General features: G+C 35.4%; 2 protein-coding genes across 3 annotated transcripts; both read left to right on the top strand.

The window, feature by feature from the left end:
* The first annotated feature begins 6,692 nt into the window (after positions 1–6,692).
* Positions 6,693–10,307, top strand: LOC111489127 (ras-related protein RABF1-like). The gene is made up of 8 exons (XM_023137180.1): positions 6,693–6,871; positions 7,135–7,208; positions 7,469–7,552; positions 7,848–7,942; positions 8,101–8,206; positions 8,752–8,841; positions 8,990–9,076; positions 10,032–10,307. The coding sequence occupies exons 1-8, from the start codon at positions 6,847–6,849 to the stop codon at positions 10,116–10,118; spliced, it is 648 nt and encodes a 215-aa protein (XP_022992948.1). The 5' UTR covers positions 6,693–6,846; the 3' UTR covers positions 10,119–10,307.
* Positions 10,308–11,168: 861 nt separating this feature from the next.
* On the top strand, positions 11,169–16,059 carry LOC111489126. 2 transcript variants are annotated; one of them, XM_023137179.1, is made up of 6 exons: positions 11,169–11,332; positions 11,481–11,522; positions 11,991–12,111; positions 12,198–12,613; positions 13,456–13,798; positions 14,775–16,059. In XM_023137179.1, the coding sequence occupies exons 2-6, from the start codon at positions 11,488–11,490 to the stop codon at positions 15,864–15,866; spliced, it is 2,007 nt and encodes a 668-aa protein (XP_022992947.1). In that variant the 5' UTR covers positions 11,169–11,332; positions 11,481–11,487; the 3' UTR covers positions 15,867–16,059. The 2 variants fall into 2 exon arrangements, with proteins under 2 accessions (XP_022992947.1, XP_022992946.1); XM_023137178.1 differs by having other exon boundaries at positions 11,469–11,522.
* Positions 16,060–16,291: the final 232 nt, after the last annotated feature.

The following is a 16,291-nucleotide window of genomic DNA, read 5'->3' as shown; positions in this document are numbered from 1 at the left end:
TAATTTTCTTTTATTAATTTATTTTCCACTTTTAAAATTTTAAATTTCCCACTCTCTTTCTTTTTTTAATAAAAAAATAATATAATTTAGTAATTAAAAAAATTAGAACACGCTAACTATCTGAGTTCTATGCAGACACCTCGGAAGCTTTAATTCTTCCAAGAGTTCTTTGGTGTTCACTCGGGTTAATTCCCATGTTCCCTCGTGGCATGCCCAATTGGGTTTTTTGATAGCGATAACTCATCGTTGGCTCACCCGAACACATTAGTTCTTCGAGATTTTTGTACGTGGTCTTATGGAACTTTGTAGGTACTAGAGTCGTAGCTAGCCTTTCCTTAAACTCTAAGAATCTTATTTATTGCATGTTTTGTGGATACAACGTTAGTGGGAATCTCACTTTACGATCACTATGGAACTAATTGATTTAATTAACTTTAAAGTCATAAAATTAGTGCTCTAATTATTCTAATTAATCTTCTCCTCTCCCCCGCCCCTACCAATACCCACTCATACAAAAAATGTTCGAATTATTTATATTTTATTTCTTACTTTAAAATCGAGCGGTGCCAAGCCCAATGTTAGTCGATATTATCTTTTTTGAGCTTTCCTCAAGGCTTTAAAACGGTTACTAAAGGGTGTTTTGTTCTCCTCCCAACCAACACCCCTTGCATGGCACTCGTTCGTTTCTCCAAGAGATGTGGGACTCCCTTTGGTGTCAGTGTCCATACTAGGTTTTAATATCATTTGTAATGGTCCAAGTCCAAGCCCACTGTTAGTCGATATTGTTGTCTTTGCTTTCCCTCAAGACATTAAAATGCATCTGCTAGAAGAAGGTTTCTTACTTTAAAATTGAGTGATGCTTAGCTCAAGCCCAACGCTAGCCGATATTGTCTTTTTTGAACTTTCCTCAAGATTTTAAAACGGTTACTAAGAGATGTTTTGTTCTCCTCCCAACCAACACCCTTGCATGACACTTGTTTGTTTCTCCAAGAGATGTGGGACTCCCTTTAGTGTCAGCGTCCATACTAGGTTTTAATATCATTTGTAATGGTCCAAGTCCAAGCCCACTGTTAGTCGATATTGTTGTCTTTGCTTTCCCTCAAGACATTAAAATGCATCTGCTAGAAGAAGGTTTCTTACTTTAAAATTGAGTGATGCTTAGCTCAAGCCCAACGCTAGCCGATATTGTCTTTTTTGAACTTTCCTCAAGATTTTAAAACGGTTACTAAGAGATGTTTTGTTCTCCTCCCAACCAACACCCTTGCATGACACTTGTTTGTTTCTCCAAGAGATGTGGGACTCCCTTTAGTGTCAGCGTCCATACTAGGTTTTAATATCATTTGTAATGGTCCAAGTCCAAGCCCACTGTTAGTCGATATTGTTGTCTTTGCTTTCCCTCAAGACATTAAAATGCATCTGCTAGAAGAAGGTTTCTTACTTTAAAATTGAGTGATGCTTAGCTCAAGCCCAACGCTAGCCGATATTGTCTTTTTTGAACTTTCCTCAAGATTTTAAAACGGTTACTAAGAGATGTTTTGTTCTCCTCCCAACCAACACCCTTGCATGACACTTGTTTGTTTCTCCAAGAGATGTGGGACTCCCTTTAGTGTCAGCGTCCATACTAGGTTTTAATATCATTTGTAATGGTCCAAGTCCAAGCCCACTGTTAGTCGATATTGTTGTCTTTGCTTTCCCTCAAGACATTAAAATGCATCTGCTAGAAGAAGGTTTCTTACTTTAAAATTGAGTGATGCTTAGCCCAAGCTCAACGCTAGCCGATATTGTCTTTTTTGAACTTTTCTCAAGATTTTAAAACGGTTACTAAGAGATGTTTTGTTCTCCTCCCAACCAACACCCTTGCATGACACTCGTTCGTTTCTCCAAGAGATGTGGGACTCCCTTTGGTGTCAGCGTCCATACTAGGTTTTAATATCATTTGCAATGGTCCAAGTTCAAGCCCACTGTTAGTCGATATTGTTGTCTTTGCTTTCCCTCAAGACATTAAAATGCTTCTGCTAGAGGAAGGTTTCCACGCCCTTATAAATAGTGTTTTGTTCTCCTCCCCAACTAATATGGGACATCACAGAGTCGAAACAACATGAAATGAAAAATAACGGACTCGCATACAAATTTAAAGGTTTAAATATTAATTTAAAAATTTAGTAACAATAATTTTTTTTTTTTAATTTCAACCAATAATTTATTATGGACAAATAATTCACTCCCAATTTTTCGGCCCAATAAAAAGGTCTTGAAGTTCTTTGAAGCCCAAGTTGTCGGCCCAATAATTTCAATATAATGGGCTATAATACACAAATCACCCTTTAATTAAGTATAATTTCAAATTAGTCCTCGAGAAACAATATTATTACGATCGACCCCAAATATTTTCTTTTTTTTCCCCTTAAACCTCAATTTAAAAAATTACCTTTTTCAATATTTATAGAATATTTTATATAAAAAAAATCTCGATAAATAATAATAATTATAATAATTCTTTAAATAGAGCTTTTGTATTTTATTTTTAATTTAAAGCAACTTTGATGCAGATTTTAAAAATGAATTTCCAATTCTTTAAATAATGATTAAATTGGAAAACATAATAATATTAATAAATAAATAAATAAAAAGGACATAGAATCCATAATTGAATAATAATTTTTAATAATTCATGAAATTTCATGGTAGCTTCATTTTTGTAATAATTGTTTGGAAAACTAAAATAACATTAAAAAATAAAATAAAACTTAAAGATGTTCACACGTGCGATGACACGTGGGCCCACAAAATTCAGTGGTCAACATTTGCGGACATAAGAACTATAATTGTAACCTTATTACTTTAATATAAATCCTCTGATTTTTAATTTGATATACTGAAATTACTTTTTTGCCCCTTGCTCGTGAATTTAAAGCTGGTATGGTGAGGGCAATATTGGAAATGAGACAAACCAATATTTAAAAAAATAATAAAAATAAAAAGATTAAGATGACAATATCTTGAATTTATAATAATAAATTAATTAATTTTATATTATATTATATTAAAAAAAAACTAGATTACGGAATTACGGACAATATCTAGAATTTTTTATTATTTAAAAACTAATAAAAATAAAAAAATTTAAGTTTTTTGTAATTTAAGAATATTCTTATAATTAAGTTAAAAAATTAATGTTAAATTATAATTTTAATTGGAAAAATTATTAGAATTAAATTGAAATTATTATTTAATATAATATTTAGGAATGGATTGATATTTTCCAACTTCTCTAATTTTATATTATTATTTCCCCAAAAGGAATAAAAAATATAATTATATTAAATATTTTCCCAAAAAGCCCTTATTGGAAGTAATATAAATAAGCTCCCAATCCCGCAAATTAAGCCTCTCTCTTCACAACTTCAAAACAGCTTCCCCAACAAAATTCTTTTTTATTTTTTATTTCTCTCAAAAATCCATAATTCTGCAGAAAATAGAAAAAAAAAAAAAAGAAAGAAGGGCATTATAGGAAAATGATGGAAGAAAGAAGAAGGCTGTGCAGAAGGGAAGTACGCGACTCGTCGTCGGCTTGCAGTAGGAGACCAGCAACGGCGTCGTTTAAGCAGAGATGCAGTTTACTGGTGAAGGAGCAGAGAGCTAGGTTTTACATTCTTCGCCGATGTGTCGTAATGCTCGTGTGTTGGAATTACTATGCTGACCCTTGATTTTTTGTATATATACATTTTTATTATTGTTGTTGTTTTGTTTTATTCCAAAATTAAGAAAAAATTTGGGATTTTTATTTTTTAAATTTTTAAATTTAGCTTGAGAATAATATATTTTTAATTATTTTTCGAATTCATCGTGTTTTTAGTTCGATAATATATGGGGGTATGATTCGTACTTTTTCACTTTTCGATCGAATTATCTCAGTTGAGCTATGGTCTTATTGACTCGACTAAAACAATTAAATGAATTATTAAAAGTGACGTAAGTATAATTTTAAGCTGACAAAGAGAATCCTTCGAACAGGAACAAGACATCGCACCGTACAACATCTTTTGAAGTTTTACCAGCTCATTTGTCGAGAGCTCTCGTGGGCTCACAGACCCATTTCAAACCCCGTTATTAGAAGGTTAAACATTATATGTCCCGATATCTAAAACAGGGTTAAATTATATTTTTCCCGACCTATTCTCAATTGTCCATAAAAAAAACCCTAAATTTTGGAAAAAAGAGGCATTAATATAAGGTCCCATTTGTTTGAGTGATGTAGCTTTAAAAAGTGGGATGGTCTAATCAACAAAGCTCTTGCATTTCAATCAATCTCTTAGATGTTTCTCTTTGCCTTCCAACCCATTTATTCAAATAGTTTCGGTTTTGTCCCGATTTTCGTCCACCTTTGCAAGTTTCTCCCCCGAAATTAAAAAATACGATAACTCGAAAAATTTGATTAGTTCAACTCAACTTTGAGCTCGGTTGGATCATTTTAACAAAGGGTTGTTTGGGATAAAAAATTTTATAATCTGAACAATTGAGTTTGGTCTAAAAACTGTCCCAGCTCAACCCACGAACACCCTCTACTTTTAAAGAAGATACAATATGAACATCGTCGATGAACAAGGAGGAAATTTATAGCACTACGATTTTGTATATTACCACTGAATTTCATCTAACGACGTGCCAAATACTAAATGAAAAGAGTACGTACGTACTACTGTAATACTAGAAGCTTTCTCGTGAATAAGCCGGGAAAAATCCACACACTAATATTTATATGTTTGTAAGCTCGGTAGATATATGTTCGAGAAAAACTAGATCTTTATTATCCTTAGAATAATTCGATGAAACTTTTGGTAATAGGCATCCATCGTAATCGAGAAAAGATATAGAACACTAAGATATGGAATAATGAATAATGGGCAAAAAGAGAGATAGGGTTATCCAAATTGATGAATGAGTTGAATGATTAATAGCACCAAAACACTCCCACAGTTTGGAGATTGGGTTTTGAAAAGATTTGAGGGTTGCTATCAAACAAGATATGAACTATACACGTATATATAAAATTGGTTGCTTATGATAGGGAAAGTGTGTTGCCAATTAACTTTGACCCCTTTTCTCCTCATCCTTCACCTGGAGTTGTCCCCGATCGTTCTTGTTTTTGTTTTTGTTCTTGTTCTTGTTCTTGGTGCTAAACCCTAATCTTGTATGTTGAACGTGGAATTAGAAATTATCGTTAAGAAAAACCAGTTTTTACACTAGTTCAAGCCCACCGCTAGTAGATATTGTCCTTTTTTAGGGGTTTTTGTCTTGGGTTTTCTCTCGAGATTTTAAAACGCGAGTCTATTAGGGAGAAGTTTTTACACCCTTGTAAGGAATGTTTCGTTCTCTCTCTAAACGATATGGGATCTCACAATCCACCCATTTGGAGGTTGAGTGTTCTCGTTGGCACACCGCTCGGTGTCTATCTCTAGTACCATTTGTAATAGCCCAACCCCACCGTTAGCAAGGTTGTCATTTTTGGACTTTTTTGTCTTGAGTTTTCTCTCAAAATTTTAAAACGCATCTAATTAGGGAGAAGTTTTCACACCCTTGTAAGGAATGCTTCGTTCTCTCTCTAAACGATATGGGATCTCACAATCCACCCACCGCTCGGTGTCTATCTCTAGTACCATTTGTAATAGCCCAACCCCACCGTTAGCAAGGTTGTCATTTTTGGACTTTTTTGTCTTGAGTTTTCTCTCAAAATTTTAAAACGCGTCTAATTAGGAAGAAGTTTTCACACCCTTGTAAGGAATGCTTCGTTCTCTCTCTAAACAATGTGGGATCTCACAATCCACCCCTTTGGAGGCTGAGCGTCCTCGTTGGTACACCACTCAATGTCTATCTCTGGTACCATTTGTAATACCTCAAGTCCATCGTTAGCAAATATTGTCCTCTTTATGCTTTCCCTTTCCCCTCAAGATTTTAAAATGCGTCTGTTACGGAGAGACTTCCATACCCTTATAAGTAATGTTTCGTGTCCACAAACAAAAATAAATGGTTTAAATGAGATATGACTGATCTAAAGTGGACATGAAGCAACCGATGCGGGATCTCACAAAATTCATGATCAAATAGAGCTAACTCTTGACTAGAGGACCTACGAGTTGATGAAACATTACTACTTCCTCGAGAAAGAGAGTTACATTCATGAAGTCGTGATAAGTCGAGATTCAAACAAAAAACATTCATTATCGTCAAAAAGCAATGGTCCACACCATATCCTTTATTAAGTCGAGATTTATTCTCTTTTTAAAGTCAAAACTTTATCACGATAATGTAAGATAAGCTTATCTGAAAGAAAGTAGAGTTATCGACAAACAAAAACAGATGGTTTAAAAACAAGTGTTTTTTTTCGATGTTTTAAAATAAAAAAATTCGAACATAACTCAATAGATAAGATATTTATTTCACGTTAGATGTTCGATGTCTCGTAATTATTGACGTGGAAAAAAAAATATAGGGATTAAAAAAATAAAAGAAAGGGATTCACTTATGTAGAAGTCCGGTCCAATCAGCCCAGTTTCATTATTGGGCCGTAACTGGCCTGTCATCTTCTTTCCTTCGGCCTGCTTTCCCGAATCCGACATGTCGTTTTTTGCGAGACAGTGTCGTTCTTCTTCGCCATTGTTTATTTTGGGTATAACGTCGTTCTTCTTCTCGATTCAATTGAAGGTTACAGCCATTAACGAACCAGTCGCGAAGGAGCAAGCTTCTTCTTCTCCTTCGCAGAATTCTCCAATTTCTGCGTAGACTCCACGAAAGTTCAATCGACAGAGAATTACTTGGGAGTGGTTGTTTTACATACCCTTGATCGACATGGGCTCCTCCTCCTCTGTCCCTGGTATTTTCAATTCTCGAATTACGTTGCTTCAGTTTTGTTAGGGTTATCAGATTGTTTATTCGTCTATTTAATTATGATCGAAGAGGGCGTATTGAGAATCTAGGAGGTCGATTGTTTGGTCTGTTTTATGTTGTTGCTAATTATGGAGTTGTCTTGGTTCATTGATTTTCTTTAATGGCAGCATTAGGGTTTGGTTGGTTTTATCTTACGTATACGAGTTTAGGTCGAGTTTCATTGATATTTTGGTGGGATTTGTAATGCAGGCAGGGCTTCTGGAGGATCGGGGCGGCTTAATCCAAAGAACAGGGCAGCTGGTTCCAAGAATTTGCGCGTCAAGGTATTTGATATGATGCAACCAAATGATTCACTTGTAGTTCTTGTCTTTTCAGTGTTAATGGAATACGGCCCCTTAAGTATGTTCTATGTCAGTCTGATAGCTGGGAATTTTGTTGATTTACAATTCTTTACTGTTGAAGACGAACATGAGGCCCCTTAAGTAAGTTGTATTGCGTCAAATATTGTGCTTGCTTAGAGAGCTTAAAAGTTTTTATGATATCTTGTTTGTTTTTTACAACTTCCCTTTCTGTCTTTATGCAGCTTGTCCTGTTAGGTGATTCTGGTGTTGGTAAAAGCTGTATTGTTCTTCGCTTTGTCCGTGGTCAGTTTGATCCGACGTCTAAGGTCAGCATTGTGTTACATTCTGTTAATTCTTAAGATAAATGTGAGCCCAATACATGTAACATCTCAAGCCCACTGTTAGTAGATACTGTCTTTTTTGGTCTTTCCCTTAAGGGCTTTCTTTCAAGGTTTTAAAACCCTTATGTTAGGGAGAGGTTTCCACACCCTTTAAGGAATGCTTCGTTCTACTCTCCAACCGATGTGGGATCTCACAATATAAATAAATTTACGTTTTTATCATTCCATTCCCAAAGGAATTACAATCGTTTGATTCGACATGTTTGTTGAGAAAACTCAGGTAACTGTTGGAGCATCGTTCTTGTCACAAACGATAGTTTTACAAGATTCCACTACAGTGAAATTTGAAATATGGGATACCGCTGGGCAAGAGAGGTAGGACTATCTTAATCTCTAGTTGATATCCTCAAACACATGTTTTTAACTTCTTAGAAAGTAATCATATTCTCATTGGTAGCCATTTTTAGCTTGCTTCATGTTCACAAGAGCTTTTTATTGCAAAAGGTTATCACTGTTGATTTGTCTTGATTTAGGTATGCTGCATTAGCTCCACTTTACTATCGAGGTGCTGCAGTTGCAGTTGTTGTATATGATATAACAAACTCAGATTCATTCGCCAAAGCAAAATATTGGGTTAAGGTATGTTTTAAAGTGATTATGTAGTTTTCGTACTATATTTACTAGCGACGATCTTTGTTCATAGTCCTTATTCATGGCAGCTCCTCATTAGTTTAACATCCCACACACCCTTGATTCAATTTAAACGGAATTCTTTTTAATCTATGGGAAGATAATCAGATAATCACATTCTTCACTACCTATATGTTGTTCCATTGTAGTTTCTCCTCATTTTCCAGTTTACATTTATGGTGTGTGGACTTTTCGCTTTTACTTTGATGATCGTCATTCTTCTGACTCGTACTTTTCATTTCACTTTGTTTCTTTATAATTGTTGTGTTGTTTCCTGCCCCAAGGAAGGAAAAAAAAAAAAAAAAAAAAAGGAGACAAGACGATCTTTTATTTATTCCTTTTTCGGTTTTCAAATCAATCAATGTTGATCACGTTAACAAAGATTCGTCCTATTTTTAAAATATCAACAAAGATTATTGTGTCCCTTTTGATTTGGTTATCCTTTGAGCTTTGACTAATTCACAATCTTCACAATTCATACTGGGCACTCACAGGAGCTACAGAAGCATGGCCGCTCTGATATCATTTTGGCATTGGTCGGTAACAAAGCTGATCTTCAAGAGGAAAGGAAAGTATCTGTTCAGGTAAGTTCAATGTTATTCAATCAAATGCATTCTTCTTCTCCTGTCTTCTTTTTTCTTTTTCTTTTTTTGGTCTATTTTGTTTCTTTTTCAGAATGGGTAAAGAAACTTTAACTCACTAATGTGAGATACTTATGTTTCACTTTTGAAGGATGGGACTGAGTATGCAGAGAAGAATGGACTGTTCTTTATTGAGACATCTGCAAAGACTGCAGATAATATAAACGAGCTGTTTGAGGTACTCCTGATTTTATCCTTTTTGTATGAATTTCATAGCTGCTGTTCATAAACAAGGTAGATATTTGTGTATAGTGATTTTTATGATATTCCACAGTCCGCAGTGCAGTATTTGAATATTACTGTTGATGTTAGAAGTTCATAATCTGCTTAAGTTATTGTCATAGCCAGTAAAACTTTAAAACATTCATTGGAGTAGCGGAACTTTAGCAAATCAATTCTCTATTGATGATAGTGTTGAACTCAAGAAGATGTGAAGTTGGAGCGTTCTTTCATCCCCAGCTTTTCGTTGGTGGTTGTATCTATCAATTTACTAGCTCCATAAGTGTGATATCCCACATCGGTGGGAGAGGAGAACGAAACATTTTTTTTAAGTGTGTGGAAACCTCTCCCTAACAGACGCGTTTTAAAAACCTTGAGAGAAAGCCCGAAAGGAAAAATCCAAAGAAGATAATATCTGTTAGCGGTGGAGCTTGAGCTGTTACAATAAGGTTTGAATGAAGCTGCATGCTGTCAGAACGTTCACCTTAGGTCTCTATTGGTTGCTCTATCTCTGAATGAGCAATGTTTGGATTGGATTGGATTGCTTTTTTACCTCTAATTTGTCTGTGGTGCATGTTTTATTGAATGCCTATCACTGTAATTCGTGCTTCGAAACAGCCATTAAAAGGAGTTGAAAATGGTCTTCTGATATTTAGTTAGTTCGTATACTTTATCCAAAATTGAAGTCTTTGAGAAACACATTTCATGGCCTGAAATATGTGAAGATGTTCAATAGTTGTCATGTCGTGATCACTTTGCGTGACCCGTCTCCTTTTCGCATAAAGTTTCTCTAAAAATGTATATTTCTCATCCCAAGAGGGGCAGTTTAAGATCCATGGCTTTGTAGGTTCCACCAGATGTCTCGATTCGAATACCGTTTAGATCAACCATTTCTTCTCTCTTTGATTTGGCAGGAGATTCTAAGCGATTGCTACGACCAACTTCCTCGTGATCTTGCTACGACATTAATGCTTTTGTCAGCAGCTTCATCTCCCAGCTGATCTGTGTATAGTTTGGTGAGTCTTGCAGGCCTTCGCTTTATTATTCGATTCGATTCATATCTCCATTCCAAGTGTAACATTAAACAGATATGAAAATGGTGAAGGATTCATTCCCCTCTAAACCATAAGCTGCACTTGTAAACTATCTTTTATAGTGTTATAAGTCAGTTGGGCTGGAGGTTGAACCGACCCCATCATCGACTATTGATCGAGAAATGAATAAGAAGGAAAAAAAAAAAAAAAAGAGTTTGAGTTGATTCACTTATGAAAGTTTTGAATTTAGTTGCGTATGGATTTAATAATTAAAAAAATTAAATTTTTTTAATAGAAAATAGATGCTATGTCAACTTTTAGGTGGTACGAATAAAGAAAAAAATGTTATTTAATAAAAAATAAAGAAATAATACAACATTTTATTTTGTTTATAAAAAAATAATAAAAGTCAATTTCTGATAGGAAAAAATGCCATTATTTTATGTAAAAAGAAAAAAAAAAGAAAAAAAAAAAAAGTAAGCCAATCACCATTGATGTACAATACCCAATAAATATTAATTTAATTGATTACTTAAACAGACCTCTAGCAGGATTTTTAAATAAAAAATTATGAAATTAAAAAATAAAAAATAAAAATCTGATTACGTCAAATATTAAAATGTTTAAAATTTATTAACCTATTTACTAAATACAAAATAAAAAAATTTAAAAGTTTAAAATTTATTTGAATAAAACAAAATAAATAATTTACTCCAAAAACCCACATCATAATTGTAGTGAAAATGGACAAAATAAATTATTAAAATACTTTACTATTTAACAAAATATCCCGAAAAAAACATATGAAATAATATGATTATATTAAATTAAAATAATAAAACGAATATAATACCGATTGGAATTATAGAAATAATATGACAAGTATTTCTAGAAAAAATTACTAAAAATAAAAAATGAAAAAATATATTTAAATTAATAAATAAATAATTTACAGTTATTATTTATATTCTAGTCTCCTTGGTGATGTGATATATATTATGGTTTATTGCAGAGGATGTTGTCCTAATCGAATCGGACCCAAACATTCACGAAAGCTGTTGATTTTTGGTCCCATCTTTGTTCATATGGTCGCAGGAATGGAGTTTCTCCACCATTCCCACCTCCTTCCCTCATACTCAAACTAAAGTCTCCGTTAGGGTTCATGGAAGCTTCATTCTGAGGTCAGAAATAGCATGCGTTTTCTTTAATCTTCATCTCTTCTTCCTATTTTCTCTGAGTTTCTCATTTGTTTTCTGCTCAAATTTCTCCTGTTTTTGCTGCTCAGTTATTAGTAATCTTCTTATTCTTCTCTTGAAGCTGTTTTATCAGTTAGATAATGGAGAATCCTGATCAGGATCAGCAAGATCCGAGGTACGACTCATCTGGCTTTCTTTAATTTCAATAGCTCTTCTGCTTTTGCCTCTAGTTTTTAGTGGTTCCGTAAGTCTCCGATTATCGTTTGAGCTTGTGTAATCCTGTGATTGGTGGATTGTTCTTGAACAAAGTGTATTAGATTTAGGAGGTTAAGTTGCTTTTTTCTATATGATTCTGGATTATGAATTACTAGTTTGCCGTCTTCCATCGAGACATTTTTGCTCCTTAAGGATGTAAACGGCTTTGTCTCAAAGCTGAGATTGCGAGAAATTTCGGAGAAATGGAACTTAAGTTTTCTGTTTTAATTTAGATCAGATGCAACTTTTTTTAAATTAATGTTTAAAAGCATTGTACAGTTGTATTGGTTATTGGGAAAACGAACTGTACTCATACTTGGATGGATGCTATGTTATAATTAAATGGTGGAGTTGATTGCGTATGTTTTAATGGTCATTGGTGTATCAGGAGCGTTCCTGGTGTGGAGGACACAACTGCAATGACTATTGAGTTTCTTCGTGCTCGATTACTATCAGAACGATCTGTTTCAAAATGTGCAAGAGAGAGAGCTGATGAACTAGCAAAAAGAGTTCAGTGTTTGTTTATTATTTTTGTTGGTTTTACATGGCTTCTATCTCGTGTGTTTGATCTAGAAATATAATTTTTTTACCATAGGTTGCAGAACTGGAGGAGCAGCTAAGGGTTGTGTCTTTTCAAAGAAGAATGGCTGAAAAGGCCACAGCAGATGTACTTGCCATCTTAGAAGACAATGGGGCTACAGATATTTCTGAGACACTTGATTCAAACTCTGACCATGAAACGGCAAAAGTTGAGGATGGCTGTGTAAGAGGGGATGCAAACTCCAGTTCAATAGGAAGGAGAAACGAACACGAAGAATATTCAGGTTCTGATACTTCTCCAATGTTAGGTGGAAGCCTGTCTTGGAAAGGACGCAATGATAGACCACATATTCGCGAGAAGTACAAAAAATTTTCTATAAGAAGTCAAAGCAATTTTACTTCGATTGGTTCTTCTTCACCAAAACACCAACTTGGAAGATCATGCCGCCAGATAAAACGTCGAGATACAAGGTATGCTCAAGCTGTTTATTTTCGTCCTCTATTTATGAAATTTTTGTTAAATTGGATCATCTGTAAGACTCTAGGTTATTGTTCCTGTAGATCAATTGGCATTCTGGAGTGACTATTAATTCCTAATTACTGAAGTGAGATTTTGGAGAGATCTGAATGTAATGGTCATAGCCATTCCAACCTCTATGGTCATAGCCATTCCCTTAATATGTTATTTTTTTTTAGTCATTGACAACAATCTTCATATGTTCTTATGCCACCCCGTCTCCTATGGAAGGTGGGGTTCAATCCTACAAACCTTTTGAATCTCTTAGTACTTACCTAATATTTTGTGATAATCAATAGATTAGTAGTTTTCTGGTCACCCTCTCCTGTAAAAAGAAATCTACTTAGAGTGTCTGTTGACTTGAATGGAAAAGAATAGAACTTTCCGAGACTCTTCGGAGGGAGAATGGTTTTATCTTAGGGAGACACTTCGAGAATCTTGACCTTTCTTTGGTGCTATTTCGGAAACAATTTTGTAACTGTTACTCTTTTGTTCTCGTTGCTGATAGAAGGTTTTTTTCCTCCCTTAATATGCTATACTCCGCTCTTTGGCTGATAGATAAGATTGTTTGTTCCCTTCTTTTATATTCTTTCTTCGGCAAGCAAGTATTGTCTCTTTAGCGGAACCCGTTTGGCTTATCGTATAGGGGTGTTAGATGATAGTTGGCTGCTTCTACTATTTCTTAGATCCTTGAAGTGTAGTTCAATCATTTGATTGAGTGTTAAAGAGATGTTGTTGAGTAAAGCTCTTCTTGAACTTTGCACTTGAAATATTAATTATTACGTATGCATACCAGACCACTAGATGGGGAGCAAGAGCTCAAATCCAAGACATGCGTGGATAGTTGTCAAGAGATATCATCTACTTGTTCAGAAGACTCTCGGAATTACTCTGTAAATGGGGACAAGATCTCGAGAGACAGCTATGAACTTCATGAAAAGACACGCTTGGGTTCTTCAGAAGTTCATAATAGTGTAGGAAATAAAGATCAAGATCATGATTTAGATGGATATGAAAAGGTAAGCGCTATGGAGAAGTCATTGAAATGTCAAGCACAACTCATTGATCAATATGAAGCAATGGAAAACGCTCAAAGAGAATGGGAAGAGAAGTTCAGAGAAAATAACAACAGCACTCCCGTATGTTCTATCAGAAACTTATTACTTGCGATAGTTGACTGTTCTTTCTTTCATTATATCCACAATTTTATTGAGGCTTTTATGAAAGTTCTATTTTGATGCTAGGATCATGCATTCCTTTTTTTCTTTCATCTACCTTACATGATGAGCACTCTTTATCATATTGGTCACTTTTTTCTTCAAGTCTCTCCTGTTTTAGCTAGATAACTTCTGTTGATGATAGTAATGCCTTCCCTTTTCTTTTCTCTAGTAGGATTCTCCAGTATCATGAAAATAAATTTTAAGTAAATCTGTGGGATTATGTAAAGATTGTTTTCTTTGTTTTTGTAACAAAAAGAAAAAAAGGGAAGCCATTCGCCTTGCTTTTATTGCATAACAATCACGTTATACAGTCAATCCCTGCCAGACATATGTCTTTGCAGCCGTCCTTGATTTTGTGCACTCATTTACCTGCTTTAAGGGAAACATTCCTTATAAGGGTGTGAAAACATTTCCCTAGCAGACACATTTTAAAACCGTGATGCTGACGGCAATACGTAACGGACCATAGTGGACAATATCTACTAGCGGTGGGCTTTGGCTATTACAAATGGTATCAAAGTCAGTCATCGAGCAATCTGCCAGCAAGGACGCTGAGCCCCAAAAAGGGTGGATTGTGAGATCCCACATTGATTGGAGATGAGACTAAAACATTCCTTATTAAGGATGTGGAAACCTCTCCCTAGCAGACACGTCTTAAAAACCGAGAGACTGACGGTGATATATAACGGGCCATAGCGGACAATATCTACTAGCAATGGATTTTGACTATTATATACATGTCTTTCTCCTTGTACTAGTCTGTAAATGTTAGAACATTGTCAGATGGTGGGTGGGGGCAATTTGTCCTCTGGTTTTGACCCAATTACATTATCGTTTGCACAGTGGTAGTTTCTTTAACAACTTATTCTTCTCTCTTGGTTCATTGCTTGTGTAGGATTCTTGTGACCCTGGAAACCATTCAGATATCACCGAGGAAAGGGACGAGATCAGGGCTCAAGCGCCAAATCTGTCGAATAGTTCTTTGCTTGCAAATGAACCAAAATCACAGGTTTCAGCCGATTGTGTCACTAGAGATTTGTCCCAAGCTCAAACCAGTGGGGGGCTTGGCCCATCTTTGTGTTCTGATGTGGAAGACTTTCAGGATCAGAATATGAACAGCGTTTCCACTTCAAGATCACTTGAAGAATTTACCTTTCCTATGGCTAATGTAAAGCAATGCCAAGAAAGCCAAGAAAACAGAGAACAAGAACCTTCATGTACCTCCAACATCAATCATGGGCTCCCAGAAAGGCTGTTGTCATCTCATACTGGTATCAATATCTATGACCAAGAAACTCCGTGCAGTCGTAACGATCTATATGCACTGGTGCCACATGAACCGCCTGCATTAGATGGTGTACTAGAAGCACTTATACAAGCCAAACTATCACTAACCAAGAAAATCAACAAATTACCCTTTGTAGAAGGTGGTTCAGTTGATAAATCCATTGGAGCCTTATCTGTTCCAAAAGTTGAGGACAGGTTAGAAATCCCAATTGGATGTGCTGGGCTCTTCAGACTTCCAACTGATTTTGCTGCTGAAGCTTCTTCTACACAGCCGAACTTCTTGGCTTCAAGTTCCGAGTTAAGATCGACAGCTCGTTATACTGGTGTGAGTGTTGCATTATCTGCAACTCATCAAATTTTCCCTGCTCATGAAATGGAGGATAGATCAAGTTTTTTAACAGGTTTACGCAGCAGCCATTACCATACTGGTTCGGGTTCTACCCGAGATGGATATCTAACCGACCATTTCCCCGAGCATAGATGGAAAAATCCTGGCCAGAACCATCATTTCGATCAATACTTCGATGCAATTCAACCTTCTCCCTATGTGCACAGTTATCCATCACCACCTCCAGTATCGTCGAGCATCCATCCGAATGATAGCTTCTTAAGAACTCTTCCCAATCGGACCTTAGAAATGCCTCCGACCAACCAATATTCATTTTTCGAAGATCAACTTAGGCCGAATATGTATAGATAGTTGCATGTAGTTATATAAGTACAGATTTGTGATATATTCTTCAGGTACCTTGGAAGGCCATTTCTACCTTGCTGGAAGGAAATTGGCATTAGAAGGAGAAGGAGATTTGTCCGTTTGTAATATTAACGTTGTTTGTCCTGTAACTTAAGGTTGTTCTGTCTGGACATCAGGTTAAAATAAACCATAAAATACTTCTAATCCTAATCTCATTTGGGCTGACTTTTCAGGATTAGTCCACATTACATACCGTCACTATCACTATTGTACTATTGTGGTAATGAGATAGCGATTGTACAACACTTATTCTAATCCAGCGAACAAGTCAATCATATGAAAATCGCACTATTGTACTATTGTGGTAATGAGATAGCGATTGTACGACACTTATTCTAATCCAGCGAACAAGTCCATCATATGAAAATCGC

Source organism: Cucurbita maxima, unplaced genomic scaffold (assembly GCF_002738345.1).
Source record: "Cucurbita maxima cultivar Rimu unplaced genomic scaffold, Cmax_1.0 Cma_Scf00014, whole genome shotgun sequence".
Taxonomy (NCBI): domain Eukaryota; kingdom Viridiplantae; phylum Streptophyta; class Magnoliopsida; order Cucurbitales; family Cucurbitaceae; genus Cucurbita; species Cucurbita maxima.
The sequence above is the reverse complement of the archived record's forward strand: the minus strand, read 5'-3'. Positions and strand labels throughout refer to the sequence as shown.

Excerpts from the sequence above, each read along its gene's own strand:
- LOC111489127 (XM_023137180.1), top strand. The coding sequence starts at position 6,847 with ATGGGCTCCTCCTCCTCTGTCCCTG. Across the intron at positions 8,207-8,751 it reads AAGCAAAATATTGGGTTAAG|GAGCTACAGAAGCATGGCCG; the intron begins GTATGTTTTAAA and ends GGGCACTCACAG. Across the intron at positions 9,077-10,031 it reads ATATAAACGAGCTGTTTGAG|GAGATTCTAAGCGATTGCTA; the intron begins GTACTCCTGATT and ends TTGATTTGGCAG.
- LOC111489126 (XM_023137179.1), top strand. The coding sequence starts at position 11,488 with ATGGAGAATCCTGATCAGGATCAGCAAGATCCGAG. Across the intron at positions 12,112-12,197 it reads CTGATGAACTAGCAAAAAGA|GTTGCAGAACTGGAGGAGCA; the intron begins GTTCAGTGTTTG and ends TTTTTACCATAG. Across the intron at positions 12,614-13,455 it reads ATAAAACGTCGAGATACAAG|ACCACTAGATGGGGAGCAAG; the intron begins GTATGCTCAAGC and ends TATGCATACCAG.